This window comes from Trachypithecus francoisi, unplaced genomic scaffold, assembly GCF_009764315.1.
Source record: "Trachypithecus francoisi isolate TF-2019V2 unplaced genomic scaffold, Tfra_2.0 Lachesis_group8, whole genome shotgun sequence".
Classification (NCBI taxonomy): Eukaryota; Metazoa; Chordata; class Mammalia; order Primates; family Cercopithecidae; genus Trachypithecus; species Trachypithecus francoisi.
This window is the reverse complement of record NW_022681473.1, coordinates 31,948,141-31,973,944: the sequence shown is the minus strand read 5'-3', so window position 1 is coordinate 31,973,944 and position 25,804 is coordinate 31,948,141. Positions and strand designations below refer to the sequence as shown.

General features: G+C 39.8%; 1 protein-coding gene across 2 annotated transcripts; it reads left to right on the top strand.

Moving 5' to 3' along the window:
* Positions 1-145: 145 nt before the first annotated feature.
* Positions 146-25,449, top strand: PRRG4 (proline rich and Gla domain 4). 2 transcript variants are annotated; one of them, XM_033208029.1, is made up of 6 exons: positions 146-269; positions 1,295-1,419; positions 7,606-7,769; positions 10,386-10,434; positions 11,518-11,650; positions 21,861-25,449. In XM_033208029.1, the coding sequence occupies exons 1-6, from the start codon at positions 169-171 to the stop codon at positions 22,090-22,092; spliced, it is 804 nt and encodes a 267-aa protein (XP_033063920.1). In that variant the 5' UTR covers positions 146-168; the 3' UTR covers positions 22,093-25,449. The 2 variants fall into 2 exon arrangements, with proteins under 2 accessions (XP_033063920.1, XP_033063921.1); XM_033208030.1 differs by lacking the exon at positions 146-269 and adding an exon at positions 822-965.
* Positions 25,450-25,804: the final 355 nt, after the last annotated feature.

Genomic DNA, 25,804 nt, shown 5'->3' with positions numbered 1-25,804 from the left:
ATTAAACATACTGCTCTGGAAAATACTAGAAAATACAAGCACGCGCACTCAGGTATTCTATTAGGAGACAGAGTGATGACGTTATTACACGTCAAATAGCCCCTGGAAATTTCCACTGTACACTCTTGAGAGAATGAAAGTGAAAATGGCAAATCATGTATTGTTACTATGATGGAAATCGTTTTGCCCTTAGAGACTCCTGGAAAAGATCTTGGAGACATCCCAGACCTGGCACACCACCATTGGAGAACCAATGTAATCAATTACTTGTAAGTCCATTCCCATTTCTTATCACGCATAAAGGGTATTTTGTCTGATGAATATCTTGTCCTCGTCCCCGGACCACCCTTTTGAGAACAGTTGACCTAATGTAACCACAGGACTCCTAGCCCAGTGGGACCCAAAGCGAAAAGCCCTGGACTCGCCGAGGGCGCTCTGCTTAGGACTGAGAACCGAAATGCTCCCTGAATTAGGAGCATTGAGAACGCCGAGTGCAGACACAAATCGAAAAGCAGCGACCCGTGCCGCCAAGGCGGGGCCAGAACTGGTGGCAGGAGGCTGGCCCGCCTGGGGCTGGGGCAGAAGTTGGGGCGGCTGAGAGCGTAGCGTGGGCTCCGGGGAGACGCCGGCCCACTGCCCGCCCGCTCGCCGCAGACAGGCCCGGCCTCCGGGAGGTGGGGCGCGGCCAGGTGTCCCCAGGTAGCCGCCTCCTCCCTTCCTCCGTCGGCCGCCTCCCCGGACCGAGGCAGGACCTCGCGCCGCGCTTGTTCCCCGGGCGCCCCTCTGCGGACCCCAGGCGCTTCCCGGGTTTGAGCGCGGAGGCCACCCAGACCCTGCGGAGAGCGAGGCCCGGAGCGTCGCCGAGATTTGAGGGCGCCGGAGACCGAGGGCCTGGCGGCCGAAGGAACCGCCCCAAGACGAGCCTCTGGCCCGGGGGCTGCTGGAACATGTGCAGGGGGACACAGGTGCGAGGCTTGGCGGCGAGACCTCGGCGGAGTGGGGGTTACCTGAGGGGGCCACCTCGGCGGACTGGGTTGGATTCCAACACATAGCCGAGGGTTGCCTGCGGCGACAGGTGCCCCATCAGCCCTCGGCAGGGTCCCGGGGCGCGGCGTTTGTCCTAGGCGCTCTCGGGGGCTGCTTTCTGGGCGTGCGTTGGGTCCCGGCGACCGAAACCGCGCGCCGGCGCTCTTGTGCCTAGATTTTGAGTACAACAGGTTGGTGATTCAGTTCGACAGAAACTCAAAGTGCTGAGCTAGGGGCCTTTTTTAAATGTGTTTTTTGTTTGTTTTAGTTTGTTTGACAGTTGCCAGACTATGTTTACATTTCTGGTTCTACTCAGCCAACTGCCCACAGCTACCCTGGGGTTTCCTCATTGCACAAGAGGTCCAAAGGCTTCTAAGCATGCGGGAGAAGAAGGTAAGCACGAAAACGTCCCTGGAACCCGGAGCCGCGTAGCACAGATCTCAGTGAGAAAGTGTAGTATTTGAAATTACATACCCCCATTAATCATAGAAATACTAAAATATCCTTTAGTTTAATTTGTGGTATATTTGGCAAAGTTGTGGTTTTTTATGTTCTTTAACTGCAATTTGTAGGACTTGATTTCTGTGAGTTTCCTTTAATAAGTATATATGTAAGACCTCGTTTGTGGTTAACTGAATGGAAAACCTACTTCAGCTTCTGAAAATCTGTCAGTGACGTTTCTCTAGATGAAGCTGTGTGGCGATTATAATGAGCGTAATTACTTGTTCTTCCTGGAAAGGCGAACGGGGTAGTCCAGGATCTAGTCTGGACTTGTTGTGAGACCCTAGGCGAGATAACTTAATCCCGTTTGGGCTTGAATGTCTTCATCTGTAAAGGTGATGGGGGTGGGGCGTAAAATGATCTCTGAGGTCCTTTTTGACTTCAGATGGTCTAGTTGTCTAGATAAAAGCAGCTAGTTGAGAAAAGATTAGGTTTGGGGCTTGCTAAGTTAGAAGTCCACAGTTTTTAGGTTTCAGATCATTAACAGTTTGTTTCCTGCCTATATTTTAAAAGCCTAACCTAGTAAAACCAGAAAAGAAAAAAAAAGAGCCTCTAGCTCTCAGCATCCTTCTCCCTGACTATTCATGGTGCTTCCCCACCCAGTGCCAATACTCTGGGTCCACGTCCCCACACGTTCCTGTCTCTTATCCCTTCTCATCAGATCCGATTCTCAGCTCATTTTCATTTGGGAAGGATCTGTTACACTAATACTCCTAACTGACTTTATTAATGATTAATACAGCCGTGTGTGTGTGTGTGTGTGTGTGTGTGTGTGTTGAGATACAACAATCCATTAACTCAAAAGCATGAAACTCTGATGACAGAATTCTAAGCAACTGGATAGGCTAGCTAGAGGGATAGGGAAAGATTTTGGAAGAGGATCCTTTTTAGTCCCTCTCAAGCTGCACCGTATATGTAAGTCCACTTAGAAGATTGCACTTTTGGCTGGTCGTGGTGGCTCACACCTGTAATCCCAGCACTTTGGGAGGCCGAGGTGGGTGGATCACGAGGTCAGGAGATCGAGACCCTCCTGGCTAACACAGTGAAACCCCGTCTCTACTAAAAATACAAAAAATTAGCCGGGCATGGTGGCTGGCACCTGTAGTCCCAGCTACTCGGGAGGCTGAGGCAGGAGAATGGCGTGAACCCAGGAGGCGGAGCTTGCAGTGAGCCCAGATCGCGCCACAGCACTCCAGCCTGGGCAACAGATTGCACTTTTAAGATTCCATACTCAGATGCTCTTCTCTAAAATGATTGTGAGTGCAATCATTCATTAACATGACACAGGTATAAGAGACACTGTCGCCGGCATGGTGGCTCATACCTGTAATCCTAGCACTTTGGGAGGCCTAGGTGGGTGGATCACCTGCGATCAGGAGTTCGAGACCAGCCTGGCCAACACAGTGAAACCCTGTCTCTACTAAAAATACAAAAATTAGCCTTGCGTGGTGGCACGTACCTATAATCCCAGCTACCCGGGAGGCGGAGGCTGCAGTGAACTGAGATCATGCCACTGCACTCCAGCTTGGGCGACAGAGTGACACTCCATCTCAAAAAATAAAAATAAATAAATAAATAAATAAAAGTCTCAAGGACACTATAAGCTATGGAAGGAATTTAGAGATCATACTTGAGTGTGGAGGGTTGGAGATGTCTATGGAAATGTGAATGAGGGATCTGACACGTTTGAAAAGACAGCTTGTTCAGTCAGTCACCACTTGATGAATACATGCTAAGTGCCAGGCCCCATGCTATTGGTGGAGACATAGAAATGAAAGACTGCAATCTCTGCCCTGGAGGACATCTTCATCTGGTTGCAGGAGGCAGGGTGTTTGTTAAACAGATGATCTCCGTCAACTGTATAACAGAAGCCAGAACAGGGAACTGAGAGCAGAGGAAAGAGTGAGTAGCAGTAACTCAACCTCAAGAGAGTTGTATAGCAGAGAAGTCAATGCCTTCCATCTGCAAATGGGCTATAATAAATGGAGATATGAAGAGTAACTGGAAATAGAGGACCTTTGGCGAAATTCTTTTTTTGTTGTTGTTGTTTTTCTGGAAACGGAGTCTCACTTTGTCTCCCAGGCTGGAGTGCAGTGGCACAATCACAGCTCTCTGCAACCTCCGCCTCCTGGATTCAATCAATTCTCCTGCCTCAGCCTCCCGAGTATCTGGGATTTACAAGTGCATGCCACTGTGCCCAGTTAATTATTTTGTATTTTTAGTAGAGACGGAGTTTCACCATGTTAGCCAGGCTGGTCTTGAACTCCTGACCTCGGATGATCCGCCCACCTCGGCCTCCCAAAGGGCTGGGATTACAGGCGTAAGCTACCGTGCCCAGCCCTAAATTTTGATAAAGCATGAGGGTGGAGTTAAAATGACTGAAAAGGAGCTTGTTTAGAAAACACGAGGAGATAAAGGAGAGGAGGAGAATGGAATATCTGGGTTGGTGAATTTATAGCAGTGAAATGCATAGACAGCCTCTTACGATAGTCTAAGACAGGAAAAATAAAGAAGGGTAGAGAATCCAAGGAAGCAGAGCCAAGGCCATTGCATCCTCCAGCCATGGTCAAGGGGAAAACAGGAGCTCTTGCTGAAAGCCAAGGGTGTTTCAAGGGCAGGGAAGTTTACTTCCTTTCAATTAAAAGCAAGTTCAGACTTACTTAGAATCCAGTAGCAAAAGACAGTATTTTTCCTGAGATCATAAGGGATGCAGGGAAAAATCTGATCTGGCAATAAAGGTCAGTCAGTGACAGAATCAGAACTTGCACACTCAGGGAAGTGGCAAACAGCAGCCCCTGGAAGGCACATTTAATACAGTATTAATCATAATATGATTAATCATAAATATCATATTTATGATATTGGCATAAATATTATTTCAGGAAAAATAAAAATATTTGTGGCTCTCCTTTTTTTTGTTTCCCCTATCGAAGTAGCTTTTGAGTTCCATGGGGGTGTATTTTTAATAACTCAACCTACTGGAACAGAAGACTGTCATGAGAAATTTGGCACTGCTCTTTTTAGCCAATAAAATGTAAGGATCTGGACGTATTTGAGAAGTATGCAGAGGCAGATATCTACTTCTCCATTCTGAACTTAGATTTTGTGAAGTACGTATAGCTAAGTGAGGCAGGCCGTGGGTTGTTTCATCAATAGTTTGATACTTTAAACCTATGCCGAGCTGAGAAACACCAGACTATACCTATGAATTGCTTCAACTGGTAGACTTTAGGTCCAAGAGTTTCCTCCCACTATAGCAAAGTTGAGTTTGTTCATTCACTAAGTAATTTTTTGAGCACTTCTTATAGGCCAAGAACCAATATCCCTGCTTTAATGGAGCTTTCCTTCTAGTGAGGAGAACAGAGTGGTAACAAATATGTAAAGCATATAGAAAACCAGATGGTGATGAATACTATGGAGAAAGGCAGAGTGTGGACAGGGAGTGCCAGGGGTGGGTGGGTAGGGATGGGGGTTCAAGGTAGCATTGAACAAAATCCTGAAGGATGTGAGAGAGCAAACTGAAAGAATTAAGTTCTGTTCAGAAGAAACAGTAAGTACAAAGGCCAGAGAGAACCAGGTGTGTTGGAAGCCAGCATAGCTACAACAGAATATGTGAGGGATAGTGGTAGGAGATGAGGTTAGAGGGGTCAGGGCTTGGGGACCAGACCAAGAAGGGCCTTGTAAGCCACCGTAATGACTTTGGCTTTTACTCTGCAGGATGTGGAATTGCTGTTAGAAGGTTTTTAAGAAGCAAAGTAGGAACAAAGTGTATCTTATCTTTTAAAGGGCCCTCTTTGACTGTTATGTTAAAAACAGACGGTAGAGCAGCAAGGAGACCCTTGGAAGACCATTGTAGGGATCCCAATGAAGGGTGACAGAGGCTTGGAAAATTTTTCATTCTATTTCCATTTAGTGGTAATATAAAATCTATAAAAAGACAAAGGAGGAAACAGAATAGAAATATTTCATCACACTAGCCCCTCTATCTACCTTTTAGAATACTTTTTAAAACAACAATCACCAATTATCCCATTGTAGCTTCCCACTTGGTTCAAATAGCCCATATCTGTTATTTATAACATAAAAATGGACACTGTAGAATAGTGCTGCTCCCCCAAAATATAAAGTGAACTACCTACATAATTTAAATTTTTCTAATAGCCACATTTTAAAACTAAAAAGTAATAGGTGAAATTAATTTTAAGAATGTATTTAATTTAATCTAGTATCTGAAATATCACCATTTTAAAATATAAGCAATATAAAACATTATGGAGACATTTCACATTCTTTTTTTTTACACTAAGTCTTTGAAATCCTTATGTGTATTTTACACTTACAGCACATTTCAATTCAGACAAACCACGTTTCTTATTTATTTATTTATTTAGAGATAGGCTCTTGCTCTGTCACCCAAGCTGGAGGGCAGTGGTGTGATCTCAGCTCACTGCAACTTCTGCCTCCTGGCCTCAAGTGATCCTCCCACCTCAGCCTCCCAAGTAGTGGAACTACAGGCATGCACCACCACACCGGACTAAGTTTTGTATTTTTTGTAGAGACGGGTTTTCACTTTGTTGCCCAGGCTGGTCTCCAACTCCTGGGCTCAAGTGATCTAATCCACCTGCCTCAGCCTGCTGGGATTACAGGCGTGAGGCACCACTCCCAGCCACAACCTACATTTCAAGTGCTCAATAGCCATCTGTGGCTAATGGCTATCGTATTAGACAAAGTAGTTCTAGAACATTTGGACCTGTTTGGAAAGATAATTCATTTGTGGAAAAAATATCTTGGACAAAATGTGACTGTCCTCAAAGGGCCAAAAATAAATGTACAACTTGAGGTCCCTCACAAATCAGTATGAGTTTTCCAGACCATGATCTCTCATGAACAGTCTTTCAATTGCCTACATTAATACATTCTTTCTTTAGAAATGGTGAGCAGTGAAAAGTATCTGCACTTTTAAATTCTTTTAAGCATTGTGATGTAGTTCTCAGTTTCTGAATTCCAGTCTCAGTAATATGATCTGAAGCAAAATCTCTTAAGCTTTGTTTGTGTGATACCAGAACAAGTTTAAAGTTTGTGGGTTTTGAAAGTACTGCCATGGTTGGATGCTTTGGTTTTGTGTCAACCTGTTCTTAACCTGTAGTGTTTAGAAGTTTAGAATTGTATGTTTTAGCATTAACTTGACTATAGTAATTTTAATATAAAAGTATTAATTTGTAATTTAAGAACTTGGCAGGGTGCGGTGGCTCACACCTGTAATCCAAGCACTTTAGGAGGCTGAGGTGGGTGGAACATGAGGTCAGGAGTTCAAGACCAGCCTGGCCAAAATAGTGAAACCTCATATCTTCTAAAAATACAAAAATTAACTGGGCTTGGTGGCACATGCCTGCAGTCCCAGCTACTTGGGAGGCTGAGGCAGGAGAATTGCTTGAACCCAGGAGGCAGAGGTTGCAGTGAGCTGAGACCATGTCATTGCACTCCAGCCTGGGCAACAGAGTGAGACCCTGTCTCAAAAATAATAATAATAATAATAATAAATAACTTAAAGAGATATTAGTGATTATTTAATTTAATTCTCAATGTTATAAATGAGGAAATGGTAGCCCAAAGAATATAAGTGACTTATCTCAGAATACACAGCTAATAACTTAAGCTAAATCAAAACCAAAAATCTGTCTTCTAACTCTCAATTCAATATGTTGTCCATGATGCCCCACTAATTTTCCTCAGTCAAGATAATAGGGAACCAATTCTTTAGAAATAGACCTGTCAATGATTGGAAAAATAATTATCTGGAGGGAAAAAGAGATATTTAAATAATTTTTATTTATACTACTAATTTTGGACATAATCAACTCCTAATTATGCTAATTTTATATTTCATATTTATCAGAAATGATCTTCACTGATGCTTTTTCTTTCTTTTTTTTTTTGTGGTTAGATTTTAAAGCTTTACAAAAAAGTTTGGTATAATTTAGCCATATCAAGAGAACGATTCACTTTTTTCCACAATTAAAACAGGAATTTTTTGACTATTTTTCATCAATGTTTAAGTCTTTTTTATTACTTTATTAGTGTTTACATCAAAAGAAGAAGCAAACTTTTTCATACGTAGACGCCTCCTGCATAATAGATTTGATCTGGAGCTCTTCACTCCTGGCGACCTAGAACGAGAGTGCAATGAAGAACTTTGCAATTATGAGGAAGCCAGAGAGATTTTTGTGGATGAAGATAAAACGGTAATGTGGTTGATTATGTTAATTGGCTGCAAATGTTAAATTGTACTCAGAAAGTGGCACTTTGAGTTATTAGAGATGCTATGCTTTAAACAAAATCAGGATTATGTACCTGTTATCTCTTTCTACTTCCTTAAAATGATAATTAACCTATTTAGACTTGGCTTTACATCTAATTAACTTTACACCTAATTCATAGTAGTTACTAAATTATTGACTGTTGTGATTTTGTGTGTTTAATGTTTGTTATATTTAAAATTAATCATGGGGGCCGGGCGCGGTGGCTCAAGCCTGTAATCCCAGCACTTTGGGAGGCTGAGACGGGGCAGATCACGAGGTCAGGAGATCGAGACCATCCTGGCTAACATGGTGAAACCCCGTCTCTACTAAAAAATACAAAAAACTAGCTGGGCAAGGTGACGGGCACCTGTAGTCCCAGCTACTCGGGAGGCTGAGGCAGGAGAATGGCATAAACCTGGGAGGCAGAGCTTGCAGTGAGCTGAGATCTGGCCACTGCACTCCAGCCTGGGTGACAGAGCGAGACTCTGTCTCAAAAAATAATAATAATAATAATAATCATGGGGCAAAGTGAATTTCACTCCAAGATTTTGTGGTTAGTGCTCTAACTCAGGCTTCAATCATTTATGACTGAGTAATTTGTCCTATCAGTGACCTTACTTTTTTGATGACCCATATTTGTATTTGAGGTATTTACTGGAAGTCTGCTATGTGCCAGGTATTCTCCTTGGCACTGAGGATACAAAATATATAGCCCTTGTATTCGGAAGTATATTATTTCGTCTACCAGTGTAATTTAAGGGAAATATTTTTTAAAGTTCTTTCTTAGAATATAACTAAATTCTGTTCATCTTGATAAGGTACAAAATAGATAGCATTGTTCCTGTGATAATCTGGCATAGTCTTGAAAAATGTTAAGTAACTGAGATGATGATGATGATGATGATGATGATATTATTTGGAGACGGAGTCTCGCTCTGTCGCCCAGGCTGGAGTGCAGTGGAGCAATCTCGGCTTACTGCAACCTCCACCTCCCAGGTTCAAGCTATTCTCCTGCCTCAGCCTCCCAAACAGCTGGGACTACAGGCACATGCCACCACGCCTGGCTAATTTTTTTGTATTTTAGTAGAGACAGGGTTTCACCATGTTGCCCAGGCTGGTCTCAAACACCTGAGCTCAGGCAATCCGTCCCCATCGGCCTAACAAAGTGCTAGGATTATAGGCATGAGCCACCATGCCTGGCCCTAAATTCTTTACTTTTGTAGATTTCATAACCCTGGCTCCTTTTTCCCTTTCTTAAGCGTCCTATTTTACTTTTTGGTTAATAAGAACCTCCCCAGGTATCCTTCAGATGCAGGTGGTAATGGAACCTAGTTGTTGACTTTTCCATAATTGTGCCCACCCTCCCATTCCCTACAAGTATTTGCTGTTTCTATTAAGGAGGAAAACGAAGCATATACTGTGTAGTTGTGCCTGTTGGAATTTCATTCTGTTTTCCACAAACCTTTTATAATTTTATCATAGTTCCTTAAAATTCATTTATATTCTCTCAAGTAGCACTAAACTTAAAATTGTCTCAACAATGTCTTCCCAAATCAATAAATACCTTTCTTTTTTTTTCTTTCTTTTTTTTTTTTTTTTGAGGCGGAGTCTCGCTCTGTTGCCCGGACTGGAGTGCAGTGGCCGGATCTCAGCTCACTGCAAGCTCCGCCTCCCGGGTTTACGCCATTCTCCTGCCTCAGCCTCCCGAGTAGCTGGGACTACAGGCGCCCGCCATCTCGCCCGGCTAGTTTTTGTATTTTTAGTAGAGACGGGGTTTCACCGTGTTAGCCAGGATGGTCTCGATCTCCTGACCTCGCGATCCGCCCGTCTCGGCCTCCCAAAGTGCTGGGATTACAGGCTTGAGCCACCGCGCCCGGCCTATACCTTTCAATAAGATCTCCCAGAAGGGCACAGTGGCTCATGCTTGTTCGAGACCAGCCTGGGCTTCATAATGAAACCCCATCTCCACAAAAAAGAAAAAATTACCTGGGTGTGGTGGCATGCGCCTGTAGTTCCAGCTACTCAGGAGGCTGAGGTGGGAGGATTGCTTGAGCCTGGAAGGTCAAGGCTGCAGTGAGCCATGATCACACCACTGCACTCCAGCTTGGGCAACAGAGCAATCTGTATGAAAAGAAAAAAAAAAAAAAGTCTCCAGAGACAAACTGAGGGCTTACCTCCCATGGAAAACTTCAGTCTCCTTTTCAAACCTGATAGTGGGTCCATGGCATCAACTTCTACCTTTGGTACTTTCACCTACTCTCTAATGGAATAATTTCCCCCAGTGCCTTAGTGGGGGCTTCAGTCAGGTGAAGGGAAAATAGCAGGCAAAGTAGTAAAGAGGTGGGACTGGCAGTAATCCCTTGACAATTAGATGGCAGAGGCAGTTGTGGGTGGTAATGCTTTAATTAGAGTGAGTCACACCCTCCAGCTTGAAGGAACTGGTCTCCTACCTATGGTGCATGCCAAGAGCTTACTACCCCTAGTCTAGGTCATTAGGACCAAATGAAATATGATAATACAGATATTGAATAAACTTGGGAATTTTACCTTTTTTTTTAGATCGCATTTTGGCAGAAATATTCAGCTAAAGGACCAACCACAAAATCAGGTAAAACAAGAATTGATCAAATTTAATGCTTTTCTCACCCTCTCTCTATTGTAATACATTTTAGTTTTATTGTTTGAGTTTGGTTGTTGCTCAACATACATACCTTATAAACCTAAGGAGATTTCTCAACTATACACTGGGCTATCTCAGACAGAAAAGGACAGATTCATCTATTTACATACTGAAAATCAAGTTTGGTGAGATACTAGGGAAATGAGATAATGGGCTTAAAGCTGTTTTAAACAGCTCAGCTAAGTCAAGACTTGCACAGAATAAAAATAGATTCTATTCGTTTCAAGATGTAAGCTATTTTAACTTTTTTCTTTTTTACCATTAAAGGCAGATGGAACATTTATGCTAGATAAATTAAGATTGTTGGATGGAATTCAGTAACTTGTAGATGGGGGAGATCCTTTATCTCATCTGTATTGATCATCTTTAGCTGCATTTTAGTCAGGTGTTTTTTTTGCCAGCTATTCTTTCATTCCTCTTAGGTAGGGCCCCCTCCATAGCAGGTTATATTGCATAGCTACCCTGAGTTGCTTAATAAATATTATCTCAGTGGTTAATACCAAAGTATGTCTAGTTGAGCAGCGAATATGTTTATCCCACTTAATGCTGAATATTATTCATTTAATAAATGGATATTTTAATAAATAATTTTTAAATAAATAAACTTAAATGAATATCTTTTGAATATTATTAAAATAAAATAGTACCTTTTAATATTATTAAAATATAAATAGTACCTTTTAATATTATTAAAATACAAATAGTAACTTTTAAATATTATTAAAACATAAATAGTACATTTTAAATATTATTAAAACATAAATAGTATATTTTAAATATTAAATAAATATATTTATATTTTAATAAATAAATGAATAACCATAACTAGGGCTTTTACAAGTGACATTTAAATTTTTTTCAGGTAGATTCTCTAGCACAAGGAATTGAAAGAAGTCAACATCAATGATTAGATGCTGTATAATATGTTTAGACCCAGGATTAAATTTGTTGAAATCATAGGTGATGCTGTATAGTGGTTATATTTATGTTATTTTAATGATTTATTTTAAGATGGCAACAGAGAGAAAATTGACGTTATGGGCCTTCTGACTGGATTAATTGCTGCTGGAGTATTTTTGGTTATTTTTGGATTACTTGGCTACTATCTTTGTATCACTAAGTGTAATAGGCTACAACATCCATGGTAAGTACTAAGTAAAATTATTCAACTCATTACTAGACATTCTATATTATTATTTTAACAATGGTTCAAGCAAATGGCTGCCTATTTTCTTAAATAAGCCTTTTATTTTGGAAGAATTTTAGATGTATAGGGAAGTTGCAAAGGTTAGTACAGAGAATTCCCATATATCCATCACCCAATTTCCCACATTGTTAATATCTTATATTACCATAGTAGATTTATCAAAACTAAGAAAATGACATTGGTTCATGACTATATAACTAAACTCCAGACTTTGATTTCAGCAGTTTTCCCACTGGTGTTTTCTTTCTGTTGCAGGATCCAGTCAAGGTATCACATTGCATTTAGCTGTCATGTCTTCCCAGCCTCTCTAGTCTGTGACAATTGTTTGGTCTCCTAATTTAACATTTACATAAAGTACCTAATGATGCTATTTCTAAGGTCCTTCGAAAGAATACAAGAAGTTTCACATATGTTGGCTTCATTTTTCAGTATTTCCTTCTTAAGCAAGAGGCAGATACCAGGGTCTTCACATTATTTCCAGAGGCAAGAAGTCCTGTAGTTTACTCTGAGCCACAGAGTTAACAGATCCACATGGCTACCCAAACAGAAACAGTGTAACTGGCTTTTAAATTCAACTATTTTTATTAACACTTTAAATTGAAGTTAATAAAATAAAATGGTTACCAAATGAGGATCACAGCACATTGATAAAGCTTCAAAAAGATTCATAAAGGCCGTAATTGGTTGCATAATAGAAGCTCAGCATCCTGATTGAAATAAAAAGTACTGATTATCTTCCCAGTAAGTATGGCTGAGTAGGCGTAGAAACAATCTTATTTAAAAAAAGAAAGAAAGAAAGAAAGAGCAGCAGATGCTAAACAGGCTATTAGAAATTGATACTTATTTATCCCTATTCACACTTTCAAATTCTATGAACAAGCTCAAGGTGGTGATCATGTGTACTTTTTTTTATGATAACGATCATTTTACTTATCTTTTCAGCAAAATGGGCAGTGTTTTTGTATCCCTCCAAAAGAATGGAAAGTATTGTTTATCATATATATTAGAAGACTCTTTGTCTTCTGAATTAATAGTTTTCAATTCATATCAACTAAAATTTAAATTTTACATAACAATTGACCTGTATTGTTCAGAAAAATGTCAGTGTCATGAAAGACACAGACAGGCTAAAGAACTCACTGTTCCAAATTAAAGTAAATGACATGACAATTAATGCAATGTGTGATCCTGGTCCGAATCCTAGACCAAAAAAATAAATTGCTAAAAAGGAAAATTTGCCCAGTGTGGTGGCTCACACCTATAATCCCAGCACTTTGGGAGGCCAAAGTGAGAGGATTGCTTGAGGCCAGGAGTTCAAGACTCAAAACCAGCCTGGGCCACATAGTGAGACTCCTATCTCTATAAAAAAAAAAATTTAAAAATGAGCTGGGCACGGTGGCCTGAGCCTGTAGTCCCATCTGCTTGCGGGGCTGAGGTGGGAGGATCATTTGAACCTGGGAAGTCAAGGCTGGAGTGAGCCATAATTGCACCACTGCACTCCAGCCTGGGCAACAAAAAACAAAAAAAAAGGAAAATTTAGGAGAAAATTTGGATATAGCTACATATTAGATAATAGTAATTAACCAATGTTAAATATTCCGAATTTATGTGAAGATCTTTTCAAAATACTTAATTCTATAGTGGTTCTAAAATTCTATTGGCAGTCACAGTAAAAAACAGAAGCTAATTACAACAACATGGCATCAAAAATTATGTTTAATTGGTTAAATATTCAGAGTTTTTGTCCATTTTAAAAGAGGACAGTACAACTATTCAAGTCTAAATACAATATAAAAATGGCCTATAAGAAACTAGAAGACTTTAATCATAACTGTTTAATTGGTTTAAGGTTTTTCTTCATTGTTTCATATCAGATATAAATTGAAAATAAAATGACATGTATAGGAAGGGCACCAAATTCAGAATTTGGAGGCAAAAACTCTCATGTTAATTTTGCCACTACTTATGGAGCTTGAAGCAAATTCATTGATTTTTTTAAGATCTTTCCTCATCTAAAAGAGGAATGAAGGGAATAGACTGTGATTCCTCTTAAAGTTCCTTAATATTTTTTTATTTTGCCAAAGATGAGAATAAATTTTTTGCCCTTGATTATATTCTCAGAACTAGAGTTTTTAAAATTATTTATTAAAAAGAAGCTTGGCCGGATGCAGTGGCTCACACCTGTAATCCCAGCACTTTGGGAGGCCAAGCCGGGTGGATCACCTGAGGTCGGGAGTTCAAGACCAGCCTGACCAACATGGAGAAACCCCGTCTCTACTAAAAATACAAAATTAGCTGGGCATGGTAGCACATGCCTGTAATCCCAGCTACCCAGGAGGTTGAGGCAGGAGAATCACTTAAACCCGGGAAGCGGAGGTTGTGGTGAGCCAAGATCAAGCCATTGCACTCTAGCTTAGGCAGCAAGAGTGAAACTCTGTCTCAAAAAATTAATTAATTAATTAAAAACTAAAAAGAAACTTTTACATATATACACATGTAAATGAAATTAGTAAATATAAAAGATACATTTTCCTCTAAAATTTAATAAAAATATTTTCTCTTGAAGAAAGTTTATTATCATTATCATTATTATTATTATTTTGAGACAGAGTCTTGCTCTGTTGCCCAGGCTGGAGTGCAATGGCGTGATCTTGACTCACTGCAACCTCTGCCTTCCAAGTTCAAGCAATTCCCCTGCCTCAATCTCCTGAGTAGCTGGGATTACAGACGTGTGGCACCACACCCAGCTAATTTGTGTATTTTTAGTAGAGACGGGGTTTCACCATGTTGACCAGGCTAGTCTCCAACTCCTGGCTTCAAGTAATCCATCTTCTTCAGCCTCCCAAAGTTTTGGGATTACAGGCCTGAGCCACCACGCCTAGCCAGAAGAAAGTTTAAAGTAGGTTGTTTCATTTCATCTAGTATTAATTGCTTAAAAAATCATTTCCATTGTGATAAGAGCATCTGAAGATGTGCTGATTATGGAGGCTAAGGTCTTTAAAAAGATTTTATCCTGTTTTTTGCCTACAAAAGTAATACATGCATTATTTTAAAATTCAAATGTTATAGAAAAATATAATATAAAAAATGAAAGTCCTCATAATCCTACTTTTCAAAAATTACCACTATTATCAATTTGGTATGTAAAACTCCAGATTTTTTCCTATGCATTTACTATTTAATTGGTGCAAAAGCAATTGCGGTTTTTGCCATTTAAAGTAATGTCAATTGCTTTTGCACCAACCTAATAACATATTTTATGTTTTAAAAAGAAATATTTGTTACATGTCCTCCTTTGCAACTTGCCTTTGGCACTGAACAATATAATTTAAATATATTTCCAGTGCAGTACATTTTTAAAAAATAGTAAAATATATGTAACATAAAATTTACCATCTTAACCATTTTTAAGTATACAGTTCAGTAGTGTTAAGTAGATTCACTGTTGTGTAACCAATCTCCTGTTTTTCTTTTCTTTTTTTTTTATTTTGCAACAGTGAAGTTCTGTGCCCAGTGAACAAACTGTTTCCCATTCTCCCCTCTCCCTAGGCTCTAGCAACCACTATTTTACTTTTTGTCTCTAAATTTTACTACAATAACACCTCATATAAGTGGAATCATACAGTATTAGTCTATTTTTGACCAGTTTATCTAGCACAGTAATTCTAAACCATTCTAAACCATTAATAGAGTCTCTTCAAAATGTTTTATTGCAGCATTTCATTTATGTTTGATGAAGTTTTTTTAAATTCTAAAATATAGTAAGATGTGATTCCTTTCTAAAATACGTTAGTCCTAGCCTAGCTCCTGTTTCTGGGAGAGACCACCAAGGTGTATTCTCCCTATCCTAGAAATAGATACGGTATAGTGGTTCACTGTGTGAGCTCTGGAGCCAGACTGCCTGGATTCAAAACCCTGATACACCACTAACTAGTCATTTAACTTTGGATATGTTACTTAAACTTATACTCTGCCTCAGTTTCTCTGTGAGTAAATTGAAGGTAATAATCTGAGCCACCACATTACATAGTTCCAGAGAGTTGTCATTCACATGGGCTATAGTATGAACGGTACCTTCTGGTTTTGTGCAATATGGTAGCTCAGATAATAACAGTATGTATCTCATAAGGGACTTATGGGATTTAAATGATGTGATACACAAAAAGTACTTAAGAGAGTGCTTGGTAGCAAGAGTAGCAAGTACTCAATAAATGTTAGCTATTATTATTATTATTATTATTATTATTATGAGACGGAGTCTAGCTCTGTCACCCAGGCTGGAGTACAGTGGTGTGATCTTGGGTCACTGCAACTTCTGCCTCCTGGGTTCAAGCTATTCTTCTGTCTCAGCCTCCCAAGTAGCTGGGATTACAGGCACCTGCCACCACGCCCAGCTAATTTTTGTATTTTTAGTAGAGATGAGGTTTCACCATGTTGGCCAAACTGGACTTGAACTCCTGACCTCAAATAATTCTCCTGCCTCGGCCTCCCAAAGTGCTGGGATTACAGACATGGGTCACCACGCCAGGCCCAGCTATTATTATTATTATGAATTTGCAAACTAAGATTTTTCTAAAAGCTTTCACTGGAATGTTTATGTATTCCCATCCAATGTTTGTATTTCTTTAAAAATATGTCTGGACTGGGAATGAACTGCAGATTCTCCAGTGTTCATAAAAAATTAAAACATATTATCAGAAGGTAATATAGGTAATCAGAAAGTATTATATTGCAAATAAGTTTTCTTCAAATTTGGTAGATCTACAAAAATTTTATTTGGCATATGAAATCTCCCTAGCTTACCTGACCTTTATGATCTTGTAAAAAAAAAAAAAACAAAAAGAAAAAAATCTCCCTAAGCTGTATTTATAACCGTCTTCCACATCACCTGCTGTTGCTAATCATATACTGTACACCACTTTCACACTACCTTCTCTTTAATACTCTCACTATTTGTATAGTGTATTATGGCACATAAAGGAGATTACACGGAGAGATTACCATTTGAGTGACACAACTACATAACAAAAAAGCAACTTGGATATAAACTTGTAAGATAGAGAACACTCTTCTTATAAATGGCTAGGAATGTCAAGCAGGCATACCACAAGTGTGGGATATAACTAGTCACTTTGGCAGACATGGGTTTTAGAGGAATTAACTAGGAAGGGGTGTTTCAAGAAAGTGGACCCACAGGAGCAAAGATGGGTACTACCAAGGCTCAAATAGGAGATGATAGGCAAAAGAGTCTTGACCAAAGATTTTTTTTTTAAATAATTGTAGGCCAAGGCCAGGCACAGTGGCTCGTGCCTGTAGTCCCAGCTTTGGGAGACCGAGGCAGGAAAATCGCTTGAGCCCATGAGTTTGAGATCAGCCTGGGCAACATGGCAAAACCCCGTCTCTACTAAAAATACCAAAAAAAAAAAACAAATTAGCCAGGTGTGGTAGTGCGTGCCTTTATACCCAACTACTAGGCGGGCTTAGGTGGGAGGAGCACCTGAGTCCAGGAAGTGGAAGCTACTGTGAGTCGTGATCATGCCATTACACTCCAGCCTGGACACTGGAAGAGAGATCCTGTCTTCATAATAAAAATAATAATGATAATAATAATAATAATTATAGAGATAGGATCTCACTATGTTGCCCAGGCTGATCTGGAACTCCTGGCCTCAGGCAATGTTCCTGCCTCTGCCTCTCAAAATGCTAGGATTACAGGCATGAGCCATGGGGCCAAGCCCTTGACCAGAGATTTAAGAGCTGCGATAAAGAGTAGTGAGTGACTGGGGAAATTGTTGGATCATTGGAATGGCAGCCATGAATTTACATTTGAGTTGCCAGACATGAGGTGGACCACTTAAGCAGAGGATTAAAAGGAAAAATAGCCTTTGGGGAAGGTTTTTGAAAATGTGGTAATATGCTAGGTTCTAGGAACACAGTGGTGAGTAAATCAAGCATAGTGCCTGCCCCCATGGTTCTTATACTCTGGTTTTCTTAAGTAATGTGTACTAGAGCTGGGAGAAACTGGAAGACAGAGGAAAACCAACAAGGATGTTAGTGTGGTAATTCAGATGTGAGATCATGAGTTTGGACCTGTCTTCAAGGAAAAAGAAGCTGAAGAACTTGATGCCTGATTAGAAAGAACTTGGGGCTGCACACAGTGGCTCACGCCTGTAATCCCAGCACTTTGGGAGGCCGAGGTGGGCAGATCACAAGGTCAAGAGATTGAGATCATCCTGGCCAACACAGTGAAACCCCGTCTCTACTAAAAATACAAAAATTAGCTGGGCGTGGTGGCACACGCCTATAGTCCCAGCTACTCGGGAGGCTGAGGCAGAAGAATCGCTTGAACTCGGGATGCAGAGGTTACAGTGAGCTGAGATCGCACCACTGCACTCCAGCCTGGCGACAGAGTGAGACTCTGTCTCAAAATAAATAAATAAATAAATAAATAAATAAATAAATAATTTGGGAGTGTTGGAAGAATATGACTTGAACCTAAGCTTCTGTGCTGAAGAAATATATATGGAAGCTGGTAGAAAGAAAACAAAATTTGGATTTGACAGGACAAAATGGTTCATATTTAATTTATTTTTTTGAGACAGAGTTTCACTCTTGTTGCTCATGCTGGAGTGCAATGGCGCGATCGCTCACTGCAACCTCCGCCTCCTGGGTTCAAGCAATTCTCCTGCCTCAGCCTCCCAAGTAGCTGGGATTACAGGCATGCACCACCATGCCTGGCTGATTTTATATTTTTAGTAGAGACAGGGTTTTACCATGTTGGTTCAGGCCACTCTCGAACTCCTAACCTCAGGTTATCCACCTGCCTTGGCTTCCCAAAGTGCTGGGATTACAGGTGTGAGCCACTGCACCTGGCCAAAATAGCTTATATTTTAAAGATAGCTCAAGAAAGGATAAAACAACAAAGAGACTAATAACCCACATTTTTTTAATGAAGGACTTGAATGGACATTTCTCTAAAAATATATGAATAGCCAACAAGCACTTGAAAGGTATTCAACATTGTTAGACATTAAGGAAAGGAAAATTAAATCAAAACCACAGTGAGAGTCAGCTGCAGTGGCATGCACCTGTAATTCCAGCTATTCCAGAATAGTTGGCATAATAATTTTTAAAATAACAAGTATTGGCGAGGATATGGAGAAATTGAAACCTCATATGCACATTGCCAGTAGGAATGTAAAACGGTATAGCCACTGTGGAAATCAGTTTAACAGTTCCTCAGAAAGTTAAATGTAGAATTACTATATGACCTAGCAATTTCACTTCTAGATTTGTATTCAAAAGCATTGAAAACAGGAACTCAAACAGATACTTGTACACCAATGTCCATAGTAGTAGTATTCAAATATACAAAAGGGTTGATAGAAATAGCCCAAGTGTCCATCAAAATGTGGTGTATCCACGCAATGGAATATTCAGCCATAAAAAAGAATGAAGTTCTGATGTGTGCTACAATATGGATGAACCTTGAAAACATGATACCAAGTGAAAGAAGCCAGACACAAAAGAACAACTATTGTATGATTCCACTTATATGTAATGCCTAGGATAGGCAATATCTAGGATAGGCAAATTCATAGAGACAAAAAGTAGATTAGAGATTACCTGGGAGGATAGGGATATCTTAGTCTATTTGTGCTGCTATAGCAGAATACTTGAGACTGGGTAATTTATAAGGAACAGAAATTTATCTCTCATAGTTCTGGAGGCTGGGAAGTCTAAGATCAACAAACCAGTAGGTTGTATGTCTTATAAGAACCCAGTCTCTGTTTCCAAGATGGTGCCTTGAACACCATATCCTCTAGAGGGGAGGAACATTGTTCCTCACATGGCAGAAGAGCAGAAGAAAGAGAGGGCACTACTCCTGCAACCCTTTCTTACAGCAGCATTAATCCATTTATGAGGGCAGGACCCTCATGACCTAAAAGCCTCCCAAAAGGCCCCACCTCCTAATACTGTTGCATAGAGGATTAAGTTTCAACATGAGTTTTGAGCGAGGCTGAAACGGGTGGATCACCTGAGGTCAGGAGTTCAAAACCAGCCTGGCCAACATGGTGAAAACCTGTCTCTATCAAAAAAAAAAAAAAAAAATTAGCCAGGTGTGGTGGCGAGCACCTGTAATCCCATCTATTCAGGAGGCTGAGGCAGGAGAATCACTTGAACCCGAGAGGTGGAGGTTGCAGTGAGCTGAGATCATGCCATTGCACTCCAGCCTGGGCAACAGGAGTGAAATTCAGTCGCAAAAATAATAATAATAATAAGCCAAGAAATTAAAAACAAGACCTTTTCATTTCTTAGTTCCTATATTTTTTGGAGGAAAACAGGCATCATAGGATGTTGCCAGTTGGAGATGATATTAGTGCATAGTTTCTGATTTCAGTCATGTGAGATTGTGACGTGTAAGAAAACACTGTGTAGCTACTTAATAACTGATGTAATTATCACATTGTTTCCATATATTACATTTTGAAAGTCAACATGGAAAAATTTATTTATTCAAATGAAATATCTGTCTCCTCTTTTATCCTGTAAGCCAACAAATAGAACTTTTCGTCATGAGCTAATGAATGTGGCAAGTGACTGCCTACCATGAATACATTCCAGACTTCTGACAGAGGAGGAATTGTGTTGAGCCCTCTAAGTAAACTTCTGATCCTCTCAGTCACCTCTCAACTATTGAAGGGCCGATTATCCAGTTCCTGGATTTACACAGACCTTTTGCTTTTCTTCTTTCTCTGCAATTTTTCTCTCTCCTTCCCTCCAAATCAGATCTCTTTATTACCTCAAAAGGAGAAATGGTGCTCTAAGAGACGTATTGACTGATTTAATTTGGAAAAGTGGGCAGTATTTTGGGCCTGCTAAACTATTTCTTGATGGGAAGAATATTGTAAATATTGACTAGAAGTTAGGGGTTATCTATGCATTTTTCCCTTCTTCCTTTTTTTTTGGAGTACATAGTAGGTATATGTATTTATGGGGTACATGAGATGTTTTGATACAGGCCTGCAATGTGAAATAAGCACATCATGGAGAATGGCTTATCCGTCCCCTATGCATCTTAATTATTTCATTAGCCATAACTATAGGAGGTTAATGTATGTGTAGATACTTTATAAACAGCCTAAATAGATCGATTTATTAATGTCTAAATCATAATTTGTACTTCACAAGTGAGAAAGGAAAGCCATAGGTTTAAGACCCCAGACCCATGTTGCATTTCATTGGCTGACAAGGTTTAGTGAAAATGGTGAGACTTGAACTAAGCCATATATTTTTTTTAAGTGTTAGGCTTAGATTAGAGGGGAGAAAAAGATAATATTTCGAGAAAGGAAATGATACCAGTGAAAGCACAGAGAAGGGCTGAGAACTTACCGCCCATACAGGGGAGTGTAAAGAAGCTGCCTTGGTAGGGCAGAGAGCTGTAAAAAATAAGGTGCGGCTGCAATAAAAGAGGCTTTGAAGAGAAGGCACAGGACTTAGAACTTGACTCAGCTGGAAGTACGCTGCAGGTTTGGCTTCTGAGAAGAATGACATGAAGAAAGTACTGCTTAGGAAGGACTGGCCAGGCAGCAGGACTGCAGGAGGGAATGGAGGAGAGGGACAGGCATCAACCTGTTGTGATTACCTCTGTGACATCTGTTTCCTTGGTCTGGAACTGTGCCACCTTTCAACAAAGCCTGAATTTGGTTTTGGTTTCACATCCTACTTTCAAAAAGTTTTAATCCAGGAGTAAGAGAAAAGGAAATTCACTTGTTTTGAGTCCTTATTCTAGTGCACCAGACACTGCTAGAAGCTTTCCATGCATCTTGCTCAATCCACACAAACCAACTCTGTGGAGACAGCTGTTATTAGCCCCATTTGAGAGAGGAGAAAATTGAGGTTGGTAACTTGCCTTTGGTCACATAGCTAGGAAATGACAGGATCAGATTTCAAACCCATGTCTGACTTCAAAGCTCTTTGTCTTTCCACTGTACCAAGACTTTCAGAGTCTGGGGGTAAAATAAAACTGCTGTGTTAATACGTTGTGTTTAATGTTTATTAAAATAGTCAGTTGGATTTTTAAATATCATCATCTCAACCTAAAAATGCTGCCTTTCCTAGACCTAAATGTTGTCTCTCTGCTTAGCTCTTCAGCCGTTTATGAAAGGGGGAGGCACACTCCCTCCATCATTTTCAGAAGACATGAGGAGGCTGCCTTGTCTCCATTGCCGCCTTCTGTGGAGGACACAGGATTACCTTCTTATGAACAGGCAGTGGCACTGACCAGGAAACACAGTGTTTCACCACCACCTCCGTATCCTGGGTACACAAAAGGATTTAGGGTATTTAAAAAATCTATGTCTCTCCCATCTCACTGACTACCTTGCCATCTTGGTGTAAGAAATTTGTGTTATTTGATAGGCTGGGCGCGGTAGCTCATGCCTGTAATCCCAGTACTTTGGGAGGCCAGGAGTTCAAGACCAGCCTGGTCAACATGGTGAAAACCGTTCTCTACTAAAAATTCAAAAATTAGCTAGGCATGGTGGGGCATGCCTGTAGTCCCAGCTACTTGGGAAGCTGAGGCAGGAGAATTGCTCGAACCTGGGAGGTGGAGGTTGCAGTGAGCTGAGATCACGCCACTGCACTCCAGCCTGGGCAACAGAGCAAGACTCCATCTCAAAAATAAATAAAAAAAAGAAGAAGAAGAAAGAGAAGGAGAAATTCATGTTGTTTGAATGGTTTGTTGTCCCGAAACCAAAAAAGACATGACTATCCAACTTTTTATTACAAACTGCAAGGAATAAAAGAAGAATAAGTCCATGTACTATACCACAGAAGTTCTGTCTGCATCTTGGACCTGAATTTGACCATTATCAGCTTGATAAGAGATTTTTTGACTTTATATCCTTGCAGTTAAGAAGAAAGCACTTTTTTGTAATTTTTTTTAATAGTTCAAAAAAAATCTTTGTTATAAAGAGCATAGGTAGAATTAGTGAACTCTTTGGATCCTTTGTACAGATAAAGGTTGTAGATTTCTTGTGTTGAATATTAAAAAAGCAAGAATGTCCAACCATTAAGATTATCCAAAGTCAGGCTGGGTGCAGGGGCTCATGCCTGTAATCCCAGCAATTTGGGAGGCAGAGGTGGGTGGATCACCTGAGGTCAGGAGTTTGAGACCAGCCTGGCCAACATGGTGAAACCTCGTCTCTACAAAAATACAAAAAAAATTAGCCAGACATGATGGTAGGTGCCTGTAATCCCAGCTACTGGGGAGACTGAGGGGGGAGAATTGCTTGAACTCGGGAGGTGGAGGTTGCAGTGAGGCAAGATTGCACCATTGCACTCCAGCCTGGGCAACAGAGCGAGACTCCGTCTCAAAAAAAAAAAAAAAATTATCCAAAAATATATTGGACTCTTTCTTAGGATTTTTTTGGCGGGGAGTTAGAAATACTCCACAGAATTTGACGTTTCAGTATAAATCTGTGACCTTAATATAATCACTTGGTTTTATATGTTAAATTATTGCATAGCAGTCATCATATTTTGCAAGGTTTAATTCTTAACTCTTGCTGTCAGACATGTTTTATTATAGATAGTGGGGTCAGTAGTTTTCTTGTTCTAAAAAATACTATTTGCTATGAAGTTAGTTCTTCAGAGGTACAGGGTTGCAATGAAAAGGAGTTGTAAGGGTTGTTATGCTATTAAATAAACACACAGACCTCAAATCTAGAAGACACTAGAACTTAATGAAGTTGCCCCCGTTACTGATTAGTAAATACTCCCATATTTGTTGCAAAATTATCTCCCTATATAACTACATATGATTATTTTGAAATTTGTTAAACTTCATAAATAATAGTTTGAGAATCTGGAAAAAGTAATTTGCTTTTCTCCTCTTAAAACAATATTGATTAACGTTACCAGAAACCTTTTGCATCTCTTCATATGTCTGAACACAAAAGGAAAACACCATCATCATTTAAACCCCATTCTTTTTCTCTTCTTCTAAACCATATGTATAAGCAGTTTTTCCTTAAGAATGTAGCAGCATAGAAGCTATACATTTCTGCAGCATGTGCACACAAGTTTATCTGGGTGGCTATGTAGGTATATGTGACTTTGTTTCCTCTTCCAGGAGCTCAAGAAATAACACACTCCTGGAAAATAGAATAGAAATTTCTGTGCTTTATGTTTTTTCCAGGCATTACACTTTCTTATCATTTAAGGATCATTTATAAAAGATCATTATTTATTTTGTTTTATAATTTTTACAAGAGTGAGACTGCAAACCCACATGTTGGATAACGCCTACCAAATTAAAAGTTTAGAAAGTATAAATCAGATGACCGTGCATGTGTGAGTGTATGTCTCTCTTTTAAGATGCATCATTTTAAGGCAGATAAAAGTAAATCCTTAATCATTACAGACTGCCAAAGACTTTATCCTTTTAGATTCTCAGTCTCTTTGTTATGTGCTGCAAGTAAATCATCTAGCAACATTTACATTTAATTAGGAAATCTAACTTGCTTTTAAAAGTTACCCAGGTTGCGTATAAAAATCTTGCTATTTGTTGTGTCTTGGCTTTACATAAGCACTTTTGCTCATGTGACTTCGCACTTTGCACTTATTTTAATCCTCTTTAAAGGGCTACAGGCAAATTCTACTTTGCCATAATCACACTAAGGCATGGAAGAATAGCTTGCCCAAAATCTAGCAGGTTGGTGACAACTGGGTTTAGAATGAGTGAGCATACTTTTCTAGTCCCATGTCATGCATATAAAATTACACTGCCTCAAATTATGAAATTCAGGGATCTTGTACATAATTCTAAGTTTGGGACAGAAATTTACAAGCATTTCTCATATATATGTACATTTATATGTGTACATGTTACATAAATTTAGATGTATTCTCATATACATATGAAACACATTTATGAATAGAATTATAAGATATGTATGTATCTTTTACTGAATCATAATTTGAAATATTCCATGAATTCATTTACTTCTATTGACTCCCAAAATTCTAACTGCAGGCTAGCTTCAGAACCTGTGACAATGCCACCCACCCAAGCAGCTGCCTAGATTTGTCTACTGCTATCATTTTGTGTAAAGCAGTTGCTCTAACTTGAATGAGTCTAGAATTCATCATTAAGATTGTGATATTTATAAAGCATCCAATGTGGAGATCATGATACTTTAAATATAAAAAGGAAAATATGATAGAAATGTTACTGACAAATGCTTGTAATGATTGAAGGAAAGTATCTCAACATTGTATCAGTCACATATATTTCTGTTGCTTTTACCATTTGCTATTTCTGTTGTAAGTTTGGTGGTAGATTTGTTGTTTTGTTTGGTTTATCTGTTTTGTTTGTGTTCTGTCTCCCGGCAACTGATTAGTGTTAATCATTAAATCTATTTTGACACAAGGTTTTATATGTAATTAGATCAGTTTTCCACTTTATTACAATTAAGAAATGAGTAAAATGTGGATATAAAAGGAGAACTGGATTGAAAAAGACAAATACACATTTACGAGGTTATACTTTCGGTAGGACAGACAATCCTATATAGAATATTCTCTTTTGATAACGAAAAAAAGTTAAAGAGAGCGCAAACTTTGGCTATGTCAAAATATTTTTATTTTTAAGTTTTTGCGACAAGGTCTTGCCGTGCCACCCAGGCTGGAGTGCAGTGGTACAATCACAACTCACTGCAACCTGAACCTCGAGGCTCCCGTGATCCTCCCACCTCAGCCCCCTGAGTAGCTGGGACTACCAGTGCGCCTCAATACACCTGGCTAATTTTTGTATTTTTTGTAGAGACAGGGTTTCACCATGTTGCCCATGCTGGTCTCCAACTCCTGAGCTCAAGCAATCCACCCACCTCGGCCTCTGAAAGTGCTGGGATTACAGACATGAGCCACCACACCGGCCTGCTGTGTCAAAGTTTTGCATCTTTTTTTTTTTTTTCCAGAAGTCTCGCTCTGTCCCCCAGGCTGGAGTGCAGTGGGGTGATCATGGCTCACTGCAACCTCCGCCTCCTAGGTTCAAGCGATTCTCCTGCCTCAGGCTCCTGAGTAGGT